General features: G+C 44.6%; 1 protein-coding gene across 1 annotated transcript in view; it reads left to right on the forward strand.

Moving 5' to 3' along the window:
• VPS9D1 (VPS9 domain containing 1) overlaps nt 1-22,146 on the forward strand; it is a 1,552,154-nt gene that overhangs the window by 1,010,567 nt on the left and 519,441 nt on the right. The window contains exon 9 of the mRNA XM_069635571.1: nt 6,354-6,439. Within this exon, the coding sequence (XP_069491672.1) occupies nt 6,354-6,439 (86 nt within the window). The remainder of the gene's footprint in view (nt 1-6,353; nt 6,440-22,146) is intronic.

A 22,146-nucleotide genomic window follows, 5' to 3' on the forward strand; every position in this document is an offset into this window, starting at 1 on the left:
ACTTCAGATTAGGAACAACATACTACCAATTCAAGGTGCTACCATTCAGCATAGTTTCAGCTCCAAGGGTGTTCACCAAAGTGCTCACAGTGGTATCAGCACACCTGCGCAGATAATCAATCCCAGTGTACACTTACCTCGACGACTGGCGGATAAGCCTGTCTACAAAACATCCAACAAACTATCTATCTGTTTTACAAACTAGGCTTCTCAATTAATGAGAAAAAAATCAAGTCTGGTCCCTAATCAGGTGAAACAATTTCTCAGGGCATTAATTCGAACAAAAGACACTTTAACTTCCCCTCCAACAAGAGGGTACAGAACCTGCTCTTCCAAATCCCACAATACGTAGCCAGTCATCAGGTAACCATACGAAAGGCAATGCGCCTTCTCGGGATGATGGCCTTGTTCATTTACCTAATGTCACACACTCGGTTGCGCATGTGTCCTATGCAAGAGTGGCTGGCGAAACAATGGTCACAAGCAAGCAGTCAATGTGACGATCTAGTGGTCGTTTACTCTCTGCAACAGTGAATAATAGAAAACTTTCTCAAGGGAAAATCATTCTACACTCTCAAAGTACAAGCCACTCTATCCACAGACGCATCCCTCGTAGGGTGGGTGCACACTGTCTCCAACACACTGTACACACAGTGTGGACACAAACAATAATATATCAATCTTCTAGAACTACTGACAGTATTCAAGGTCCTAAAAGCCATTCAACGCCAGCTTCAAATCAAGACAGTTCTAGTCCTAATAGACAGCAGCACAGCGATGTACGACATCAACAAACGTGGGAACACGCTCTCCAAGTCTGTCCAAACTAGCCCAGAACATATGGCTTTGGGAACTTCGTCACAACATCTACCTAATGTCGCAATGTGTATAGCCGATGTGCTAAGCAGGGATGCCTACAACTTCCTTCAGGGCATGAATGGCAATTGCACAAAGACATCCTTCACAACGTTTTTCACAAACTGGGGTCAACTAGATATATATCTCTTTGCAACACAAGACAACGTACAATGCCCAGACTTCGCGTCCAGATGTCCCCGGACAGTGTCCAATGGGAATGCTCTGTGGATGAACTGGTCAGGGAGATTTGCATATGGTTTTCCCCCAACACCTCTTCTGAACAAAATAGTCCACAAGATGCACCAGGAACTAGTCAAACCTATTCTAATAACGCCAATGGGGGCACATTAACCATGGTTTTCACACCTGTTCAAGATGTCTCTTTGCACACCAGTCAAACTTGCATTCCCTTACAACATGCTTTCTAAGCATCATGGAACAACACTTCATTTGTGTCTTCAAACACTCAACTTGGCAGCTTGGCTCCTGAGGTCATAGAGTTTGGACATTTAAACTTGCCACAGAGTTGCAAGACATCCTCATGAGAAGCATGCACATCCAACACGAGACATTGCTACTACAACAAGTGGAAATGCTTTGTCGTTTGGTGCAAGACACACAGCATCAATCCTATTGACTGCTCACCATCGCACATAGTTCTTTACTTGCTTTACCTGTCTTATGGTTATTCTTTAACTCGCTTAGAGTTCATCTGGCTGCACTTTCTGCATACACCACTTCTCAAAGTAAAGTGTCTTGGTGGAAGGTTCCAGTAATGAAAGCCTTTATGGAAGGGGTCAAAAGATTATACCCCCCAATTGCAAATCAAACTCCTGTCTGGGACTTGAATATCTTATTACCAAACTCATGGGGCACCCTTTTGAGCCAATGCACAAAACCAGTCTTGATCATCTCACTTACAAGACTGCTTTTCTCTTGACTGTTACTTCTATAAGAAGAATTAGTGAATTGCAAGCCCTCCAAGTTCAAGACCCATTTGTAGTTATTCACAAGGACACAGTGGTTCTGGGAACACATCTATGATTCTCACCTAAATTTATCTCAAAGTTCAATGTTAAGCAATCCATAGAACTGACTGCTTTCTTTAAAAATCCTAATTTAGATGAAAAAACCCTTCATTCACTAGATGCCAGAAGGACTGTCACGCATTATTTAAAAAAGACAACACCACTAATGAAAACAGACCAGTTCTTTGTGTTCAAAGCTACTGGAAGAGAAGGTGACCCTGTCTCTCAAGATGCATTTAATTATGTTATTCTCTATGCAAGAAAATGTTTCCTTCCTAGAGCACAGTCAACGCGAGGCACCAGGGCTACTCAAGCATTTCTTGCAAACGTACCTTTAGATCCCATTTGCAAAGCAGCTATTTGGAGCTCAATTCACACAACACTGCTGCTTAAAAACACATTCAAAGCAAGAATCACAGGTGGGACAAGCAGTGTTAAGACATCTTTTTGCCACTGCACCTTCAAACAACCCACTACCCTCTCGAGGTACTGCTCTCTAGTCTATGCAAAGCATGTGATTCTAAGCAGACCCACAAGCCTCAGAAGGCATACACTACTTACCGTTATCATATTTCTGATGCTTGTATCTACTTAGATTCACATGTGTCCACCCCTCCTCCCCTCTTGGGGTTGAAGGTACATAGACACCTTGCATCTTTCTTATATTCTCTGTACTAACTGTTCTCACACATAAAATGTATGCTCCCTCATGTCAGACATAAAACAATCTGAGGGACCTCGACACAGAAGGACCATGGGTACAGTACACGTCACACTAGGGATAGTATTACAAACATGCCCAGTTGACGTCCCTTTTTCGAACTTCAAAAACAAGTCAAGTAATACTCTGCAACTACCACTAGATGTCGGTCTATGCAAAGCATGTGAATCTAAGCAGATGCAAGCATCAGAAATATGATTACAGTGGTAACATATGCCATATGGTAACCAAATATATGAATGAAGCATGCAACCTCAAAGTTTCAAAATGACCTCAATGTAGCCATCCTAAAGGGCAAACACTTCCTAAAAGACAAGACAACAATTTTCTGTCCATTCTTGACTTACTGCTTATGAAAGCAGGAAGGTGTTTTGTTAAGGATGATTTTCATTGGTTGTCGTAACTTTTGTACTCTTAGTTTTTAAGTCCCTTTCATGTGGCAGTGGAGCTCCTGGTGATTGTTGCTGAAAACATGCCAAAACAACATAGGGTTTTGCATACCTCTCTATTTCACCATATCAGATAGTTAGTTGATTCACCAGTGTTCATCTTTTTCATTCATCAGCATTCAGTTCCTAAAGAAATATTTCCTCTTAATAAATGGTCTGGATATTGTAAGGCTGCAGAAGTACGAGCCTGACACGGTGGTGGTATGTTTGTTGGCAAAGATGTTTATTATAAACATAAAGAAAAGGAAAACCCTAACTTGCCCTGTTACTATGAGGGGTTGCCTTACCTCAACAAAGACACTAATGGCTCAGTCAGGATGTCTTGTAACATAAAGTGTCCACAGTCCTGTGTCCAAACCTATTTCCGTCCCTTATAGTGAACTAAGGAAAACTGGGCGTCCTCTTAATCCAAAAGAAGACTTCTCTCATTCTGGATTTAGAGTTCAGTTCTTGATGAGGCTATTCAATGACTGATTCTTTACACAACATTTCCAAGTATCAAGGGGAGCCTTGCTCTTCTATTCGATTCACAAATGTAATGTAAACTCTGGTTCACTCTCCTGCCAGTATTAACTGTAGAACTTGTAATTTGAATAAGTGTCTATTCCTTTGGCAATGGGTCCTCAACCCCTTTGTTGAGCTTCTTGTACCTGTCTTTCTTTCTGCCATATACCTCTCGGATATCTTGGGGTCTCCATGACTTGTTTTTAAACTTTTGTTTCCTCTGTGTGGGTCCCAGAACCCTTTATATTCTCTCTGGCTCTCCCCAACTTGCTGTGGCTCCCATCCCCTTAACTGCGTGTCTTGTTTGGGTCCTTGACCCGCATATTTGGCTTTTCTGGGCCTCGCTCAACCTCATATGGGTCCCAGACCTTAGTGTGTTGCTGGTGTGGGTTCTCTACCCCTGATTCACTCCATGTCCAACTGAACATACCTGGTGTACTTTCCTGCCAGGTACTTTTCCTTGTTGGATACTTTATACAGTTTATTCCAGCATTTACAGTTCGTCCGTTATCTCTCTCTCTCTGCTTCTTCATATGGGTCCCAGACCCTGATTTGCAGGTTCTCTACACCAGCTTCACTCAGTGCCCCATTGAACAGACCTAGTGTACCCTCCTACCAGGTACTGTTCCACATAACAAGTTGTACAAAGTTTGTTTAAACTTTTACAGTTTGTTCGTTATCCCTTTCTGTCTGTTCATATGGGTCCCAGACCCTGGTATGCTGTTTTGCGGGTTCTCTAGCCCTGCTCCACTGAATGTCCCACTGAACAGGCTGTGTGTACTCTCATGCCACTTACTGTTCCACAAAGGAAGTTTTACAAAGTTCATTCCAGCTTTTACAGTTCATTCGTTGTCCCTTTCTGCTTCTCAGTATTTTGGCAACTATCTGTTTAACTTTTTCATGCACTCAGTTTCCCACCAGCCGGCCCGACCCTTTCCCTACCTTTGGGAAATGCTGTTGCGGTCTCCGGTCTGTCCTGGGAGCAGCGCAGGACTTCTTCACTGCTGTGGTCAGTGTTCTGTCCTCAGCGGCTGCACAGCGGTAAGCTTTCTCGTGTACCCTGCTGTGCGCCTCTTCCTTGCTTCAGCTTCACCGGCCGGGTCTCTTCTCGGACAGCCTCCCTCTCCACTCTTCCTCGTCCCAGTATATTCTGTATTACTGCAATCCTCTATTCTACAGAGATATATAGAGGTGTGGCGAACCATAGGGTCCTGAGTGGGCTTAACGGAAGTAGGGGACTGAAATGAAGGTGGTGAATACCGCCTTCTCCCAAGGTGATCGTCACTGGTCCTGTGGAGAACTTAACTCCCAAGGAGATCCACCTGCTGAGTACCACCCCAGGGGAACTATCGGGTTGCAGCCTCACCTCCCTATCCCCATGGAAAGGGACTTCCCCGTGGAAGTAGTGACAATACCCTGGGATTTGTTACAATATGTACAAAGGAGGTGGGTTGTTCTTAATGGAGCGGCCTTGGAGACTGAGGGTATAAAATCTACAGCATCCAGTGACTATCTAGTATTACCCTTATGACTATTGGCTTCCAAACCAAAATTTGTTATCATGATGAAGCTTATTTCAGTGTGGGGGGTTGGCTTCCATGACGAGCGATATGGAGCACGTCAAGAGGTTCTTGAGTATTGAATATATAAAAGGATACATACCCCTGGAGCGAGCTTCCAGTGAGTAAAACTCCAAAAAGCATGTGGGTTAGCCCACAGTGCATACTGTGTTGCATTTTACATTTATAGATACAGGCCCTTGAAAAGCATCCTGTGGTTTCCTTAAATCTGTTGAAGTCGGCATGAACTTGTCTTTCAGAAGAGAAGACAATCAATTTAGCAATGGATGCCTTTGGAGCAGGCCTCCCTCCCAAAACATGGCCACATATCCTCTCTGTTCCTATTTGGCATAATCTAGGAGAAGAGCATTGAGTCTCTGTGAAAGCATCTTGTTTATGTGCTGAAGATCAGAACCACTCATATTCTTACACGGTAGCAGGCAGCTAAGAGATCCACTTTTATTTGTGTACATCTGCACATTTGTAAGACCTCATACTGTTACGTAGGAAAACTTCTATGCATGTTTCCTAACCAACTCTGTTAGATTATAGTCTAGGAATCCTAACTGGTGTGGAGGTAGCAAGAGATTGAGCGGCCATCATTTAAAAAAAAAATGAGGACAGCATTTTATTGGGAAGGGTGTAGCCTTGTGGTCTGGCAGGTTCTATGTAATCTTGTCGAGTTTATTTTGTCTCAGTAAAATTCATCCATTTAAAAAAGATGTTTTGTTCTTTTGTGGGTTTTTTTACAGGAAGATTCTGCTACAAATATATGTGGGGGAACGACCCCAGAGCACCCACTTAACCCTCCTTCATTATTCACCTAAACCAACACCCTACATATATTTGCAGCAAAATGCATGGTAAAAAACTCAATGAATTCTTCCACGACAAAATATGCTGCAGCAAAAACTCCTGTTACCGATCAGCCATTGAACCCGAGTTTGAATCCAAATTAATTAATCCAAGTACATTCCAAATTGTGTGATCTTCGGTAAATCACTTTAACTCACAATGCCCAAATTCCACAATCTAGAAAACAATGGGAGCACTTAGAAAGAGTCGACTTCTGTGTTAGTGAACATGAAAAAAGTGACACATTCATAGGAGAATATGTGGTAGATAAGACTGGACATTTGATGTTTGAAAATATGCAGAAGGGCTGGGGAGAATGAATTGGTTCTCACAGCTGTTTTCTTAATATAAATCTGTTTTTCTTTTTTGTCCCTCATAGGAGTGGCCCAAGAACTGGAAATCCAGAATAAAGAAGCACCCAAATGACTTGTCGCTGGTCGCAGGCCTTGTCTTTCACATCCTTGGGTATTAATTGTATCTGCTCTATGAAGGTCCCATTGTACCTTGTCCTGTCTGGCAGAGATCAGATGAGATTCTAATGCTTGTCAGAAAGGGTTGATGGGAGTGGGCATGTGTTTGGCGAGGAAAGATTCATGGGGCAGGTATAGTTAGGATCACATGAATGCATCTCCTGTTGTAGTGGTCGTCTATGGTTTTAGGGTGATTGCTTGCCCGCATGCTCTAAAGGGGACACACTTTGCAAAAATGAGATTGCTTAGCAAGATAGATTAATATAGACCATAAATAACAAGAATTAGCACCATGGATCAAATGTATGCCATGTAGTTTGGTAGGTGGGATTTAAGGTTTAGGTGCTTGGAAGGTCTAATGTCCTGGGGCATTGCAATGATTTACACTGGGAGTGTTGTTTCTGTCTTTGGGCCTGCACAGGACGTTCAGTGGGAATCCTCCCCCAATCAATCACCAAGTAACACCAGCAGTATGTCGTCACCTGAATAATCTATTCCCCCACCTTCTCCATCCAATGAGTATCACATGCAGCTCCAATGAATGACCATGCTTGAAGCACTCGAAACAAGCCCCATTCTTACACCACATACATGAGCTAGTGCACCAAATTCTTTACTTCACCTCCCCACATATGCATAAATATATATATATATATATAGATATATATATATATATATATCAGGAAAACTAGAGGAAACAGGGCGGACCGCACTCGCCGTGAATCTAGAAAGGGTCCTACAATCCCGTAGCAGGAGAGGACCCAGGCAATGAATGCAAGCTCACACGTGAAGGATTACATAGTAATTTTAATGATTTAAAAAAGTGGACAAAGAGGGGGGGGGGGGGAACAGCAGGACAGACAAAAGCAGGACGCCTGGTAAACGGCCCAACCACAACGCGTTTCGCGCTCAACTGAGCGCTTGATCACGTGGCAACACAGAATGGAGAGACACAAATAACAGTTGCATGTAGTCCATCATCTATGTTAATTGGAGGAAGGTACTATGGAGGACCGTAATGATGGCGGCCATATTTGAACGGAAAATCAACATGGGCCTGCAATGAAATGAATATAGTGTCCTGAGAAGAGCTGGGAAACACAATAAAAAATAAAGTGCCATACAGTCTTCCAATGAACCTAAAGATCCAATATGAGATTCCAATGGATAAAACTGATTATTGTATAAGAAAAATAATTCAAGAATTTTTTTGCCAGACAACAATATATAAAGGATAGCATACATTGCAGCTCATTAGTCTAGATAGACTATTCAAAAGGCTCAGTGCCAGAATACAAAGCCAAAAGCAGCTTAAAAGCTATGATAGTAACACGTAAAGCAGCAATAAATATATCATATTAATACATGAATATTGTACATTTTGACCAAAATCAACATAAAGTGCAAATGCAAGTTAATCAAGAGCAGCATATAAGGATGTGCAAAAAGGCAAGATCACATAGGCCCTGATGGTATAAAGTGCAAGTGCAAGTCAGTTAATAAGCAACATAAAAATTATACATATAGGCAGATAAAAATACCATAATAAAAGCAAGTCAGCATTAGGGCTATGTTATAAAACTTTGGTGCAACAAGCAATATACCATATTGATGTAAGCAAGAATGTGCATTTGGGCCCAAGATGACATAAAGTGCGAGTGCAAGTTGGTCAGAGATGGCATAAATACATGTGCAAAGAGACAAGATCACAGAAGCATTGGCAACAGAAAGTGCAAGTGCTGATCAATTAGTAGGCAGCATAAACATTATGCAAGCCAACTAAATTATGTAAACACATATGATTAAGAGCAATCTAAGACATTTAACTGGAAAATGATATCACAGCTGAGGCAATGTGCATTTATATAAGGCTGGCATGACACCGAAATTAGAGCGGGTGAAGTTGAAATAATAATAGTAATCTTAACAAAATCAGATAGCCACAATGGAAAAGGTGTTGAAGAACACCAAAAGTTGGACATGCAGAACTACAGCAAAGAAAATATAGACATGAGAAGTGTCAAATGTGCAATAAGGTCACAATAATAATAACAAGAACAACAGCCAGGAAAATACAAGAGTGGGGATGGCCTATTTTATTGGTAAAAATCTAAAATTCAAAGAGAAAAAAAGAGAATCCCCAGAGAGAAATAGGGGGGAGGAAAAGAACACTGTTAGTAAATATAAGGAGTATAATCAACTAATCATAATAGACGCGGAAATACATCAGTGATATAGGAAACAACAATCTTAAGTAGATAAATCGCACATGATGGGACCTACGTACCTATAAATGTATGAAGCTCCTCGTCAAGATTGTGGCCAATAGGAAACTTAGTGTCGAAATCCAGAATATATCTGGTTTCTAACTGTCTCAGTTTAAGTACACGATTCCCACCTCTGGGGTGAATCGGAATGTGCGCCACTGCAAAGAATTTGAGAAGGGAGTGATCATTATTGTGCTTTTCTTTGAAGTGCTTGGCCATAGGATATGCGGGATCAGAGTTTTTGATGGCCCTAAGATGCTGTAATATTCTAAGCTTGAGCTTGCATGTAGTACTCCCGACATACCATCTCATGCAAGGACATGAGAGCACATAGACCACAAAAGTGGTATCACAATTCATTGAGTATCTAATGGACTGATGGCATTGGGTGACCGGATGCAAGAAGGATTTGCATGAAATAGCATGAATGCAGGCCTTGCATTTGCAACATTTAGAAAATCCTATTGGGGATTCCATCAACGATTTCATATAAGGTGGCTTGGTATTAATGGGTGACAAGAAGCTGGAAACCAATTTGTCCCTAAGTGAGGGTACACGTTTATATGTGATGGTAGGGCGTTTAGAGAGAAGAGGACCAAGATCCTTGTCATTGATGAGAATTCGCCAGTGACGTTCTATGATTTTACGAACCTGATTAGATGCATTGTCAAATGTGACAATCAGGCGGGGGTCATCATTGACGGTAGTTTTGACAGGCTTGGTACTGTATAGTAGGTAATCCCTAGAAAGTCCACGTACCTTGGTATAAGCCTGTTCTATAATTCTGCGCTCATAACCTTGCTTGATAAAATCCTTAGCCGCCTGGGCACAATGATAATCAAAAGATACCAGATCTGTGCAGTTCCTGCGATATCTAATGAATTCCCCATACGGAATACTGCGTTTGCATGATGTAGGATGACAACTGGTGGCATGTAATGGCAGGCCAGTATTAGTAGGTTTTTTGTGTAATGCAGTGCATAAACCGGTTCTCTCAAGGGTCACCACTACATCGAGGTAGACAATTTTGGTCGTACTGTTGCATTCTGTGAAACTCAAATTAGACTTGTTGGTATTTAATAATTTCACAAATGAAAGCCATTCAACCTTAGTGCCCTTCCATATAACGAAAACATCGTCGATATATCTCCACCATGCAACAATATGTGTGGCAAAACTCGATGTAAGTAGATCGCTTAAGAAAGTGGCCTCCCACCATCCCATTGTTAAGTTGGCATAAGACGGGGCAAAAGTGCTACCCATGGCGGTACCTCTTACTTGGCGAAAGAAAGAACCCTCAAATAAGAAAATATTGTTATTGAGGCAGAAAGAGAGCATTTCAAGAATCACGGAACTATGGCTGTAGAAATTCAATGAGCGAGTATCAAGAAAATATTTACAGGCATCCATACCAACTTGATGGTCAATGGAGGTGTAAAGAGAGACAACATCAAGGGTTGCTAACAGTAAGCCCTCCTCCCAGGGTATATTAGAGATGTGTTGTAAAAAATCTTTGGTGTCACGTAGATACGAGGGTAGAACTGAGACAAGAGGAGATAAGGTTTCATCAATGAATTGAGCCAGATGTTCAAGGAGAGAACCGCACAAGGTAACAATAGGCCTGCCTGGTGGATGTATAAGAGATTTATGTGTTTTTGGTAAAAAGTAGATTGTCGGTATGGTAAAACAAGATGGAGCTAAAAATTTAGCAAGATCATCATCAATTAGACCAATTTCAACCCACTTAACACATAGATCCTTAAGTTCAGACTGTATGTCATCGAAAGGATTTTTCGAGAGTTGGGCATAGCACAGTCGATCTTTGAGTTGGCGATTGGCCTCCAATACATAATGTACACGATCCTGAATTACAATGTTTGAACCCTTGTCGGCCGGTTTAATGACAATATTCGGCAGGTTTTGTAATTCGCTGATGGCCGTAAGCTGAGCAGAGGTGAGATTATATTTGCTCTTACTGGTACTGGCACGTAATTTCCTAAGGTCACTGATACAAAGATCATAGAATGCTTCAATACAACCACCGACGGAAAATTGTGGATTGAACCTAGATTTCTCCTTGAGTTTGGTTCGTACATCCCAGTCAGGGTCAATGCGGAACTCGGTGAGATAAGTATTTGAAGGATCAAAGTCAGAGTCTTCAAGGGAAGCCAAGTCCATGAGGGATGGAAGATCAGAAATCAAAAGATCAGTATGCCCGGTGCGAGGTGTTGATAACTTTGGCATAGTAGGATTGAGGGAGAAGAATTTCTTGAGTCTGATCTTTCGAATAAATTTATCCAAATCAATACGTGACTGGACATAGTCAAAAGTTTTAGTAGGACAAAAGTTAAGCCCAAGAGAAAGGACAGAGGCTTGGGCTTTGGTGAGGATATGCGAAGATAAATTGATGATTTGGCACAGCTTCATATTGTCACTGATTATTTTTTGGTTCCAGAGCGCGTTGCTCTGCTCTCTTGGCATGCTTCTGGCCCGTTTCCCACGCTGGCCTCGCCGAGTTGTTTTCCTCCTCGTGGTTTCTGTCCCCTTCCTCTTCCTTTGCCTCTGCCTCGCCCCCTTCCCCGTTGTTTCTGATTCTTCCCATCCTGGCATAACAGTCTCATTTCGTCTAAAAAATTTAACTTGACAGACGGTTCCTCGTTTTCACAGACTGAAACATCTGATTCGGACGAGAGATACTATATATACATACATGATTTCTAGTACACTTCCAACCAGTCTGCACCCTCTGCTTTTGCAGTATTGACTCAGTTAGGTCTTGTAGTTCTGAAGTACCAGTTCTTTATCCCATTATGTGCTGAGTGCACACAAAAGCGTTCTTTTATTATTCAGCCATTTGAAAAGGTAGCACAGTTGCTATCACAGTGCAAGGACCCTTGCAAGGATCTGCAGATGTGTTGTGATGATTCCTACGGCGTCATCACTGATTCCCCAGTGATAACCCCCTCCCACATGGCCAGGGGACTGCGGCCGCTACCTGATCCTAACCATGGGGGCGGTACTATGAGAGAGGATCATGTGGGATGGGACAACTACTAGGAGGCAGTGATGTCTCCAGTAGGAGAGGCACTGTATCCCTCCCCCATTTTGAAGAAAACACTATAATATTAAAAAGTCTGATGGCCTACTGTCACATAACAGAAATCCTAAACAAAAACACCTTAGAAGTCCTATAAATCATATGGCCTCCAACTCCCATAAAATCCCACGTTCTGAGATGAGGAAGAGGGAGGAGGAGTTAATGTGGATCAAAGGAAACACTCAGCTGAACATGCAGGCTAGTTGTTTGCAATAAGGCCCAATGGTGTTGGACATTTAAAAATGGTATCCCTTTGGAGTACGAGAGAGAAATACCACAGAAGAAGGAAGCAGAACCAAGGGAGAAAGCAGCACCATAAGAGTGGACCGTGCTGGAGAAAGCAGGTGCTTTCAACTTGCTGCTCGCACACAGTATCTACCAGCATGGCGTGATGCCACAGAGGATACAATAGACACCGGAGGAGAGCTACTGTGGAACCGGCAGCAGAAGCAAAATTCCAGGGAGCACAGTCGTGTCCAGAAGCAGAGGGCTTACCTGCGGGTGAGCGTGGAGCCGATAGGAGAGCTGAAAGATAGTATGAAGAGCAGGAAACTCCATTCCAGAGTGAAAGCTTCACCACAGCAACATGCAATGGGTCGGGAACGCTATCAAATTGTGGTGAGTCTGACAGCAGAGTATACCAGAAGGCTCTCTGTAAGAAGTTGTTTGAAAGAGACCTTTTGCCATCCTTAAGTGATTGCTTGAAAGAGACACTTTTGCCATGCTGAAGCAGTAGTTGTTTGAAAGAGACACTTTGCCATCCTACCTGAGACCTCCAGGGGAAGGAAAACCCCCTCTCTGGATCCAAGGATTGTTTTGTTGGATTTATCCACTTATTCTTTGACACTTTTTTCCACACTTACATCAGACATATTTCCCAGGCACCTTTAGTTATTCATTTCTAGTGTAAGGGTCAGATTCATATTTGGACACAAGGACAGTGTCCACCTGTCATTTATGACCCCTCGTAGTGTTCACTTGAAACCTCAGCAACTCTGCTGTTCCCATAATAGGCATGCACAGACAGTGCTTCTGTAAGAAAGTTAATTCCTTAACAGTAGCCTCCTTCTGTTCCAGCAATGGGAAATTTTTGATGTTGTATTTGTTCCCATCCTCGGTGCCATTACTATTCCAATACTTTGAGCTGTACATAACTTTACTTGGAATGTTATTCCTGTTCTCAGCAACCTTACTAATACTGTATTGGTACCAGTGCACATCTTTAATGGCGCCCAATTTCTTACTTGAGGTTCATGCTATTCTAGTACTAGGTTCTGTAATGACGTCCCATGCTGGAGGCCAAAATATGGGACTGGGGTGACCCTTGTGGCCACCACCTGCTCCCTACTTCCGGCCCCATAAGGGCTATATGGCAGAAACTCCATGCACCCCAACCCGTCCATGGCATAGTTCTTGTGGCAAACCATATTATTTGTATCCTAAGAAATATAATTTCCATGGGGGTATCACAGCGGAGATGCTGGAAAGCTGCTTGAAAACATGCTGCCGTGAGCAATGTTAACAACATAACCAGAGGGCCCCACTCACTCGCAGTCGTGGGGCCGCATAGGCCTCGGAATGTGAAAATCGTACACAGGTATAGTAGCGGAGACACCAACCCTCTCGAACAGCAACCAGAATGAAGCTGCGCACACACTAATTCCAAGAGGGTGGCAGCATGTCTTGTAGCCACATGGTGGTCCACTAGCTAGTTGCGGTCAACTACGTTCTGTTGTCCGAGTAGCCGTTCCCCAAACCTGAAGCACACACTATGCATGATCCCAGCTAATTGATATCGAACAATTGCGTGTCCCTGACCCAATCTGACAGGGAGATTAAAAGAGAACATGCCAATGGGAAGAACTGAGATCAGAAGTATGAAGAGCGAGCCCAAGGTTCAAGCTTGGCAATGTGTCTCGAAGGCTGGAGAGAGGAGTGGGAGCAGTGGAGGAGAGAGTGATGCAAGCGAGGTGAGGGTGGAGAACGAAGATCGGAGGTGGGGGAGAGAAAGAAATAATCAGATGAGGAGGTGACAGGAACCAATGAGATGAGATAGCGGAGAGGGAGAAAAGGAGAGGAAATGGAGGGAACAGAAAGAGTGGAGGATGAAAAGAGGAAAAAGAATAATGAAGAGAGGGCAAGAGAGAAATTTACAAAGGGGAATTACAGAGGAGGGTCACACGGAAGTGGTAAAAAACGTGAGTCAAGTAGAGAAAGTGGGGAAGAGAGAGAAAGAAGAGGTAGAGAAAGAAAAAGTGCACCTAACAGCGAGGAGGTGATAGGAGGAAGTGAATCGGCTAAGCAGAGTACAGAGAGCAGAGGAGAGAGCAAGGAGGAAGGGGGCAGAGAAGCATGGAGAAACAAGAAGAAAGAGAAGGAGAGGAGAAAATAAGCAGCGAAGGGAGCAGATGGGAGCGAAACTGAGTCCACAGAATGGTATCCCTGTATAGAATCATATAGTGGCAGCCTATACTCAGTGGCCTGGATGAACAACAAGTTGATGATGGCCACCACTGCTCTAAGCAGGGAAGGATCCTTGGGGTTCCATGGCTGCTAAAGAGTCTAATGGCTGAAGCCCATTCAGAAGGCCTGGGGCACCAAGGATGGCAGTGCCAGGTGATCAAGTCCAGGACGACCAAAGAATCCTCCTGACAAATACATCACAAGCCAAGAAAGAAGTACGGGCACTATAAGGCTGAAAGACTATGTGATTGTTTGATTTAGGAGCACACTCCTATGGAAAGCATGGCCCAGGTGCCTTATTGCAGAACCCCAAACTGGAGTCCAAGTAAAACGTAATTCTCTGTGTTCCATTGGTACTTAATAAAGAAAAGTGAACATCTACTTTGCTTCAGGTTTGTCTAATGAGCCCCCGGCCATCACCGCTTTACATAGGCAAGTATAACTGTCCTAAGCAATATTGCAATTCCAGTACTGGGACCCATGAACAACATCACTGGCATATTTCTAACTTACTTAAACAACTTTATTTCGGTTGTTCAACCATAAAAGTACATATTGAGAAATACAACAAACCTTACATTCATAATAAAACTGACAATATACATTTTAGACTTAGGATAAAGTTTGGGACATTACATGGTCAGTCATTTAAAAATGTATCATACAGGTAACGTTCTAAAATCAATGGATACAATAAGATGGATAAAAAGTAAAAATCATTAATACAAAGTGCAAGTGATATGGCATATTGAAACAAGATAAGAATAATTCAATCACTACCTACAGTTAGGTGAAGAGAGAGTATTCTCGAAACCTCGTCCACTTTCCAAAAGGGCACATTTAAATCACACTAGTTCACCAAGGATTGTGCTCTGAGCAACCAAGCTCTGTGAATGAAGTGGGCAGTTGCATAGACAACATGGAAATGTACAGGAACCTCGTAGCCATCGTTGATAGGCGGATCTTTGATGCTTTCAAGATTGGTTTCAAATAGATTTTCCTCAGATGGGAGGTCCTGCCACGGAACAGCAAAAAGTGCATAACAGTCTCTCTGCACACCATACAAAGCGGACACAAACTTTAATTAGTAGTGTGCCAGTTGGAGGTGAAGGAAGCCACTGGAAGAATGCCCAATCTAAAATGCAAATATAACACCTTTTCATACGCAGGGGTGATCACATCCAAATATATTTTAGAACTTGGATGGATCCTTCATTCAAGATACTTTAGGCCTAGCTTCAGAGATGAGGCCTCAACCCTAAGGGATTCATTACTTTGTAGCTTAACCATTCTTTTTACATTCTGTATCAGGGCGTTGTTCATCACATTAGGGTTTACCCACAAATCGGACATGTCTAGGTCTTGATAAGAAGATTTGACATGTGCTGAGCATTTCAGGCTTGTGCCACCATCCATTGCTAAGAGATGGTACGCTGCGTCCCGGTACCTTTCAAGCGTGTATTGCTTCCATAGCCTTGCCCAAGCAATAATTGGTCTAGCACGAATCTGAGCAGCAACTGGGGTGCAACTCATTTCTAAAAAGACCAGAGCAGTCTGAGCATTAGAGGGGAGCATCAATAGTTTTTTTCTGATGTGTGCTCACATAGGCTGACTTTATTGATGTTGGCATAGTCCCATAGTGCAGACCCACACAAGGCAATGCTTGTTTTTGGAATAGGCCCAAAGCTGTAGAGACTGCACCTCTTCCATGTTTCACATAAAACAACCGAATTGCACCACTAACTTTCGAATGGATTGTGTCCTCCAACGTATGCCTCATCTTAGATGTATTCCATCGAGCTTTAGCTGCTTCGGAAATTTTTTCTCTGCAGAGGGCACCGTGCATCAATGTCATTGAGTCAAAGTCCCTCGAAGGCCTCCGTCGATGGTGACGTCATAGGGTATACAAGTAGCACGCGCTGCGCCGTTGGCCTAAGGTTCCGTTTTTCCGTAGTACTTGTTGCTTCCGAGACTCGGCGTGCCTCGAGTAGTTCTGTGACGCAGTTATTGTGAAGATAGACAATATTCGAGAATGTCCTCGTCGTCGACCCAGACTCCCCCGCGTTCGGGGTTCAAAAAGTGTAAATCCTGCATTTAAAAAATGTCCATCATGGACCCGCACTGAGAATGTCTGTGGTGCCTCGGTGAAGGCCACGACATGGAGGCCTGTACGAAGTGTCAGGCAATGACGGAGAAGGCATTGCGAGAGAGGAGGGGAAAACTGCAAGTAGGTCGAAAACCCGACCGAAAAGCCTCTAGCATCGAGTCGAGGTCCCGTGAGAAGAAATCTCCTCAACGCGAAAGGCAAAAGCATTGGTCTAGGTCCCAAAGTGATTCACACCACTCTTCGTCTTTGACGAAAAAGTCCAAAAAAAGACGCCACCGGTCCCCTTCCACCTCGTCCTCGGACGAATCTCCCAAAAGAATGAAATGCCCCACAAAACATTCTTCCTCCGAAGAATGGGAAGCATTTAGAATAAAAATGATGGAGGTGTTTGAAAAGGCTAAGCCTCGGTCCGCACCTTCTTCGGAAGCCGGCGGGGAGCGTTACCGTTCCGACATTCGCGCGCCCTCGAGCCCGGGTGATCGAAGGAGAAAAGATCGAGAACCCTTCAGGACACTAGCGAAAAAGATTGCTCGAGTCGCTTCAAGCGTTCGAGATCGCCGACGCCGTCCGGAACCCGACACACCTCGAAGGGCGAGCCTTCGAAGAACGCCTCGACGCCCTCGAAGCCAGCTCCGTCGGCGACCACTATTTCGTCAGCGCCATCGACGCCCTTGTCAACGTCGACCCCAAAGCCCTCAGCACAAAATGTTCCAAAGGCTCCAACTCAGCCAGAAGCTGTCAAATTAGCAGCAAAAGAAAAAGCTGCAAAGGCTGTAAAGCATTCAGTCTCCACTGATACACCTCTCCCAGAAAAGATTTTTAAACCTCTTCCAAGGAAAGAATATTTCAAATCCTTAACTTCAATTTTTGAAGAACAGGAGAGGTTTGAGGCGGAGGATGTTCCTTTTGGCCTGGAATATGGCACCCCAAATCTTCCAGAATGACTGATTTCTGAGGAAAGCAGAATGAGGGATCTGGTGGAAACCTTGCATAATGCAAGTGGAATTGACAGTTCACCTGAAACAGATTTTGGCAGGCCAGAACTAGAGAAACATGCCAGTCCCTCATACAGGCAGCTAATGACAAAGGTGGTCAAATATTTAGGATGGGCTAGACCACCAACTTGGTTCATCCAGGATGATTTGACCGATATATTGGATCATGGTCCCACTGAAGATCCGATTTTACCCTTCCATGTAGCCTTACAAAATAGGGTGGCCAAAAATTGGGAGACCCCGGCCTCTATTCCTCCGGTGAATAAGTCCCTCACTTCAAAATACTGCCCTTCCAGTAGCGACCCCGGCTATCTGTCCAAACACCCTACTCCCGAGAGTCTGGTGGTCCAGGCAGACACAGCTTCAAATAAGGTGGCGCACCCTTCCATCCCTCCAGATAGGGACGACAAGCGTGTGGCTGGTTGGGCGCGCAAGGTATTTTCAGCTGGGAGTATGGCCTTAAAATCGTCTAACTCCACATGTGCCTTGGCAACATTTTCGTACACTGTGTGGAAGTACATTGCAATGGCAGCGGAGCACATATCAGAAAGGGAAGAAAGGGAAGGATTCCTAGCCATTGTTGGAGATGGAAAGGAGGCCACGCAGGAATCCCTTCCGTCTGGGTTGGACACTGCAGATAGTGTGAGCAGGTCCATGGCCACTAGCACAGTAATGCACAGATTTGTGTGGTTGCGAAAGTCGGGTTTTGCACCGGACGTGCAAAACCGTCTTTTGAACATGCCATTTGACAGGTCTCACCTTTTTGGCAACAAGGATGACAAGAGCCTTGAGAGGTTGCAGACCTCAAAAGCGGCTGCCAAATCTTTAGGAGCTGCTATTAGGCAACCTCAGCCTTTTCGTGCATCAGAACAATCTTGGAGGGGACGATCCTATCGTTATTACTCCTCATATGGAAAGGCGAGAGGAATGGCCAGTCGTAGTGGACGAGGAAAATGTCCGGCCACAGCAACCACTACAAAACCCCTTTGAGGACTTGCAACTCAAGACACCTGTGGCAGGCAGGCTGTCACAGCATCTGCAAGAATGGCGAGCCATTACTTCAGATGTTTGGGCTCTATAAATAATAGCCCAAGGTTACTGCCTTCCTTTTCTAACGCAACCTCAAAGCAATCCACCAGGGAGACACTCTTTGAAGTTTCCAGATCCGCTCCTACAGCAGGAAGTCTTAACCCTGCTGGAGAAAGGTGCAATAGAACCAGTACCTGTAGCGGAAAGGAACAAGGGATGGTACTCCCCATATTTTTGATTCCCAAAAAGGACGGAGAACTGAGACCCATCTTGGACTTAAGAGGCTTGTACAAGCTCCTCAGGAAGGACAAGTTCAAGATGGTCACTCTTTCTCAGATCCTTCAGGCCCTTCAACTTTAGGATTGGTTGGTGTCATTGGACCTCCAGGATGCTTATTTTCATGTGCCAATCCATCTCAAGCACAGAAAATGCCTGAGGTTCGTAGTTGGCTTATCAGTTTTGAGTCCTGCCATTCGGGTTGACCTCCGCCCAGAGGGTCTTCACCAAGTTAATGGTAGGTGTGGCAGCGCACCTCAGGACAGGGAGGATTCACATCTACCCCTATCTGGACAATTGGTTGATCAGGGCATGTTCTGACAAACAAGCCCTGCATCATCTGAAAGTCACCTGCCACTTCCTCCACAGACTGGGCTTCTCCCTCAATTTCAAGAAGTCGCAATTGACACCTTCCCAGCAGCTCCAGTAAATAGGGGCTATATTAGATACATCCTTGGGAAAGAGCTTGCCTCCCAAGTCGAGGGCTCAAGACATTCTTCAGATGGTTTCCAAAAATCTCCAGGCCTACGACTTCTTGAGGTTGCCCGGCCTCATGGCATCCTGCATTTTCTTAGTGCCAGAAGCACACCTGAGGATGAGATCCCTTGAATGGGCGCTAAAGACTCAATGGTCCCAGTTTTCAGGTCAAATGACGGATCTCCTTCAAATTCCGAACAAGGTTCGGCAGGATCTTCTGTGGTGATCTTGGAGAACATCCTAAAAGGAGAACATTTTTGGCAACCATGGCCGGAGATTACAGTAGTGACGGACGCCTCACTTATGGGGTGGGGAGCTCATGCCAACGATCTGACAATCAGTGGTCGTTGGTCTCCATCGGAGTCCAAACTACACATCAACCTTTTAGAGCTGAAAGCAATCAGACCAGCGCTGAAGGCTTTTCTGCCATCTGTCAGGGGAAATGCATTATCTAAACAAAAGAGGAGGTGTAGGGTCACTACCTCTATGCAGAAAGGCAATGCGGCTCTGGTATTGGGCAATTCAAGAAGGAATCTCCTTAACGGCAGTTCATCTAGCCGGAGAAGAGAATATGACTGCGGACGCTCTGAGCATGCAGAGCAGTCTCCCACAAGTGGGAACTGGCTCATGAAGTCCATAGCAGCCACCACCTACAAAACTGCTATCCTTAAGGCCAAAAAAGAGACATATGATAACAGAATTGAGAACGCCAAATCCAAAACAAAAGAGCTCTTCAATATCCTTAGGGAACTCGAATCCCCCCCCACTCTGGCTGAAACCTGCGTGAAAGATGCAGACTGGTGTGAGAGGATTCAAAAAGCCCTTGCAGACAAAATCACCATGTTACAATCCAAAATCGAACAGAAAAAGCTCAGCCTATCCAAAAAAACAAACCACCCTCCGCCCACCACCCCCAAAACACCTACTTGCCCCCCCTTCTCCTTCTCACCAGTTTCCACTAAAGAAGTGGAAAGCATCATTAAGGGCCTCAAGCCCTCTAGATGCCAAGGGGACTCATGCCCAGCTCCCATCATCCAAGAAGGCGCCAACACTCTGGCCCCCTTCATAACAGCCCTCATCAATGCATCCTTCAAATCAAGCTCAGTGCCCAGTACCCTCAAGGAGGCCTGGGTCATGCCACTTCTAAAAAAACCTAATCTAGACCCCAATAACCCAACTAATTACAGGCCAATCACCACCGTTCCCTACATCCTAAAGATCCTAGACAGAGTGGCCTACCTGCAAATACAGAAGCACCTGGAAGACAACAACCTCCTGGGTCTCAGACAATCCGGCTTCAGGCCAAGGCATGGAACAGAGTCAGCCCTACTGGACCTAAAAATCCAGATGGACGAGGCAAAGGACAAGGGTAATCTAGCCATTCTCCTACTGCTAGATCTATCAGCTGCCTTCGACCTCGTCGACCATCAGATCCTCACAGAACATCTGATGACCTCAGCGGCCTTCTCTAACCAGGCGACTGCCTGGATCCAGTCCTTCCTAACCAACCGAACCACCCGAGTCTTCTCCCCAGGGGCATCAGCACTCCCTGTCCCCATCACCTGCGGCGTTCCTCAAGGCTTGTGCGTCTCGCCGACCCTATACAATATCTTCACAAAGCTATTGTTTGACCGCCTAGATAATCTAGGTGTCACTTACACAAACTATGCTGACGATACCCAGGTTCTCATCACCCTATCAGGGTGCTACGACGAGGACTCCACCAAAATCAACAACCTTTATTTAGAGATCCAAGCCTGGATGGCAGAGCACGGCCTATGCCTCAACGATGAGAAAACTGAGCTCCTCATTGTCGGCTCCCAACCCCGGCTAAACAAACTAGACCCCCGTTACGCGTCCTTCAACATAGACGGTAACCTAATCACAGTAGCCAAAGAAATTAAAACCCTTGGGGTTTATCTAGACTCTACTCTCTCGCTCAAAAGACAGGTGAACGCAACTGCCTCTTCAACCGCTTACACCAATAAGCTCATCAACGCCTGCAAACCTTTCCTATCACCTTCTAGCTGCATTACACTAGCCAGAGCGTTAGTGCTCTCAAAAATTGACTACTGCAACACCCTCTTTCTTGGCTCATCAGAACACAACCTGAACAAACTACAAGTACTTCAAAATAATGCCATCAGAGCAGCCCTCAGTATCCCACGAAACGCCCACATCTCCAGCTTCAGACAAGATGCTCACTGGCTCCCAGTACGAGACAGAATCTCCCTCAGATCCCTCGTCATCGTCCATAAATGCCGCTCTAACGACGCACCCAAATACCTGGCAGACAAGTTCCACAATCACACCTCAACTAGACCAACTAGAACTCCATACGCACACTGCCTCTCTGTTCCCAAATTCTCCCTAAAAAAAGCAGGCGGCGCCAGCTTCCCGGTCCTAGCTGCCAAACTATGGAATGCTTTGCCACCATACCTTAGAGCAGAACCCTCATTTTGGACTTTTAGAGCCAAAACAAAAACATGGCTTTCCAACAAAAATGCCGTTTAATGCACTTTCTCTCTGCTTGCCTTTGTTGACCACCTGTAACCCGGTCTACTAAGCCGTTGTTGTTTTTTCACAATCTGTACTGTATATTTTTGCCATGCTGTAACTGTTTTTAAGTCTCCGGCGCCCAGCTACCCCAGGGTTCGGTGCGCGGTACAAATAAATAAACTAAACTAAACTAAACTTCAGGAGAGCTTCACCCTCTGGGGAACCCCTCAGGTAGACTTGTTTGCAACCGTAATCAACCAGAAGTGTGAAAAGTATTGCTCAAGGGAATTTCCCCTGAAAGGAGCCTTAGGTGACGTGTTTGTGGTGAAGTGGAACTTCCCACTGCTATACGCATTCCCTCTGATTCCCGTCATTCCTCAAGTTATCAGGAGATTGAGACGGTTCGGAAACAGCATGATCCTAATTGCCCCTGATTGGGCCAGGAGAACGTGGTACCCAACCTTCTAGACATGTCCATCTGCCCTCTGTTAC

This window comes from Ambystoma mexicanum, chromosome 1q, assembly GCF_040938575.1.
Source record: "Ambystoma mexicanum isolate Mex_15411 chromosome 1q, UKY_AmexF1_1, whole genome shotgun sequence".
NCBI lineage: Eukaryota > Metazoa > Chordata > Amphibia > Caudata > Ambystomatidae > Ambystoma > Ambystoma mexicanum.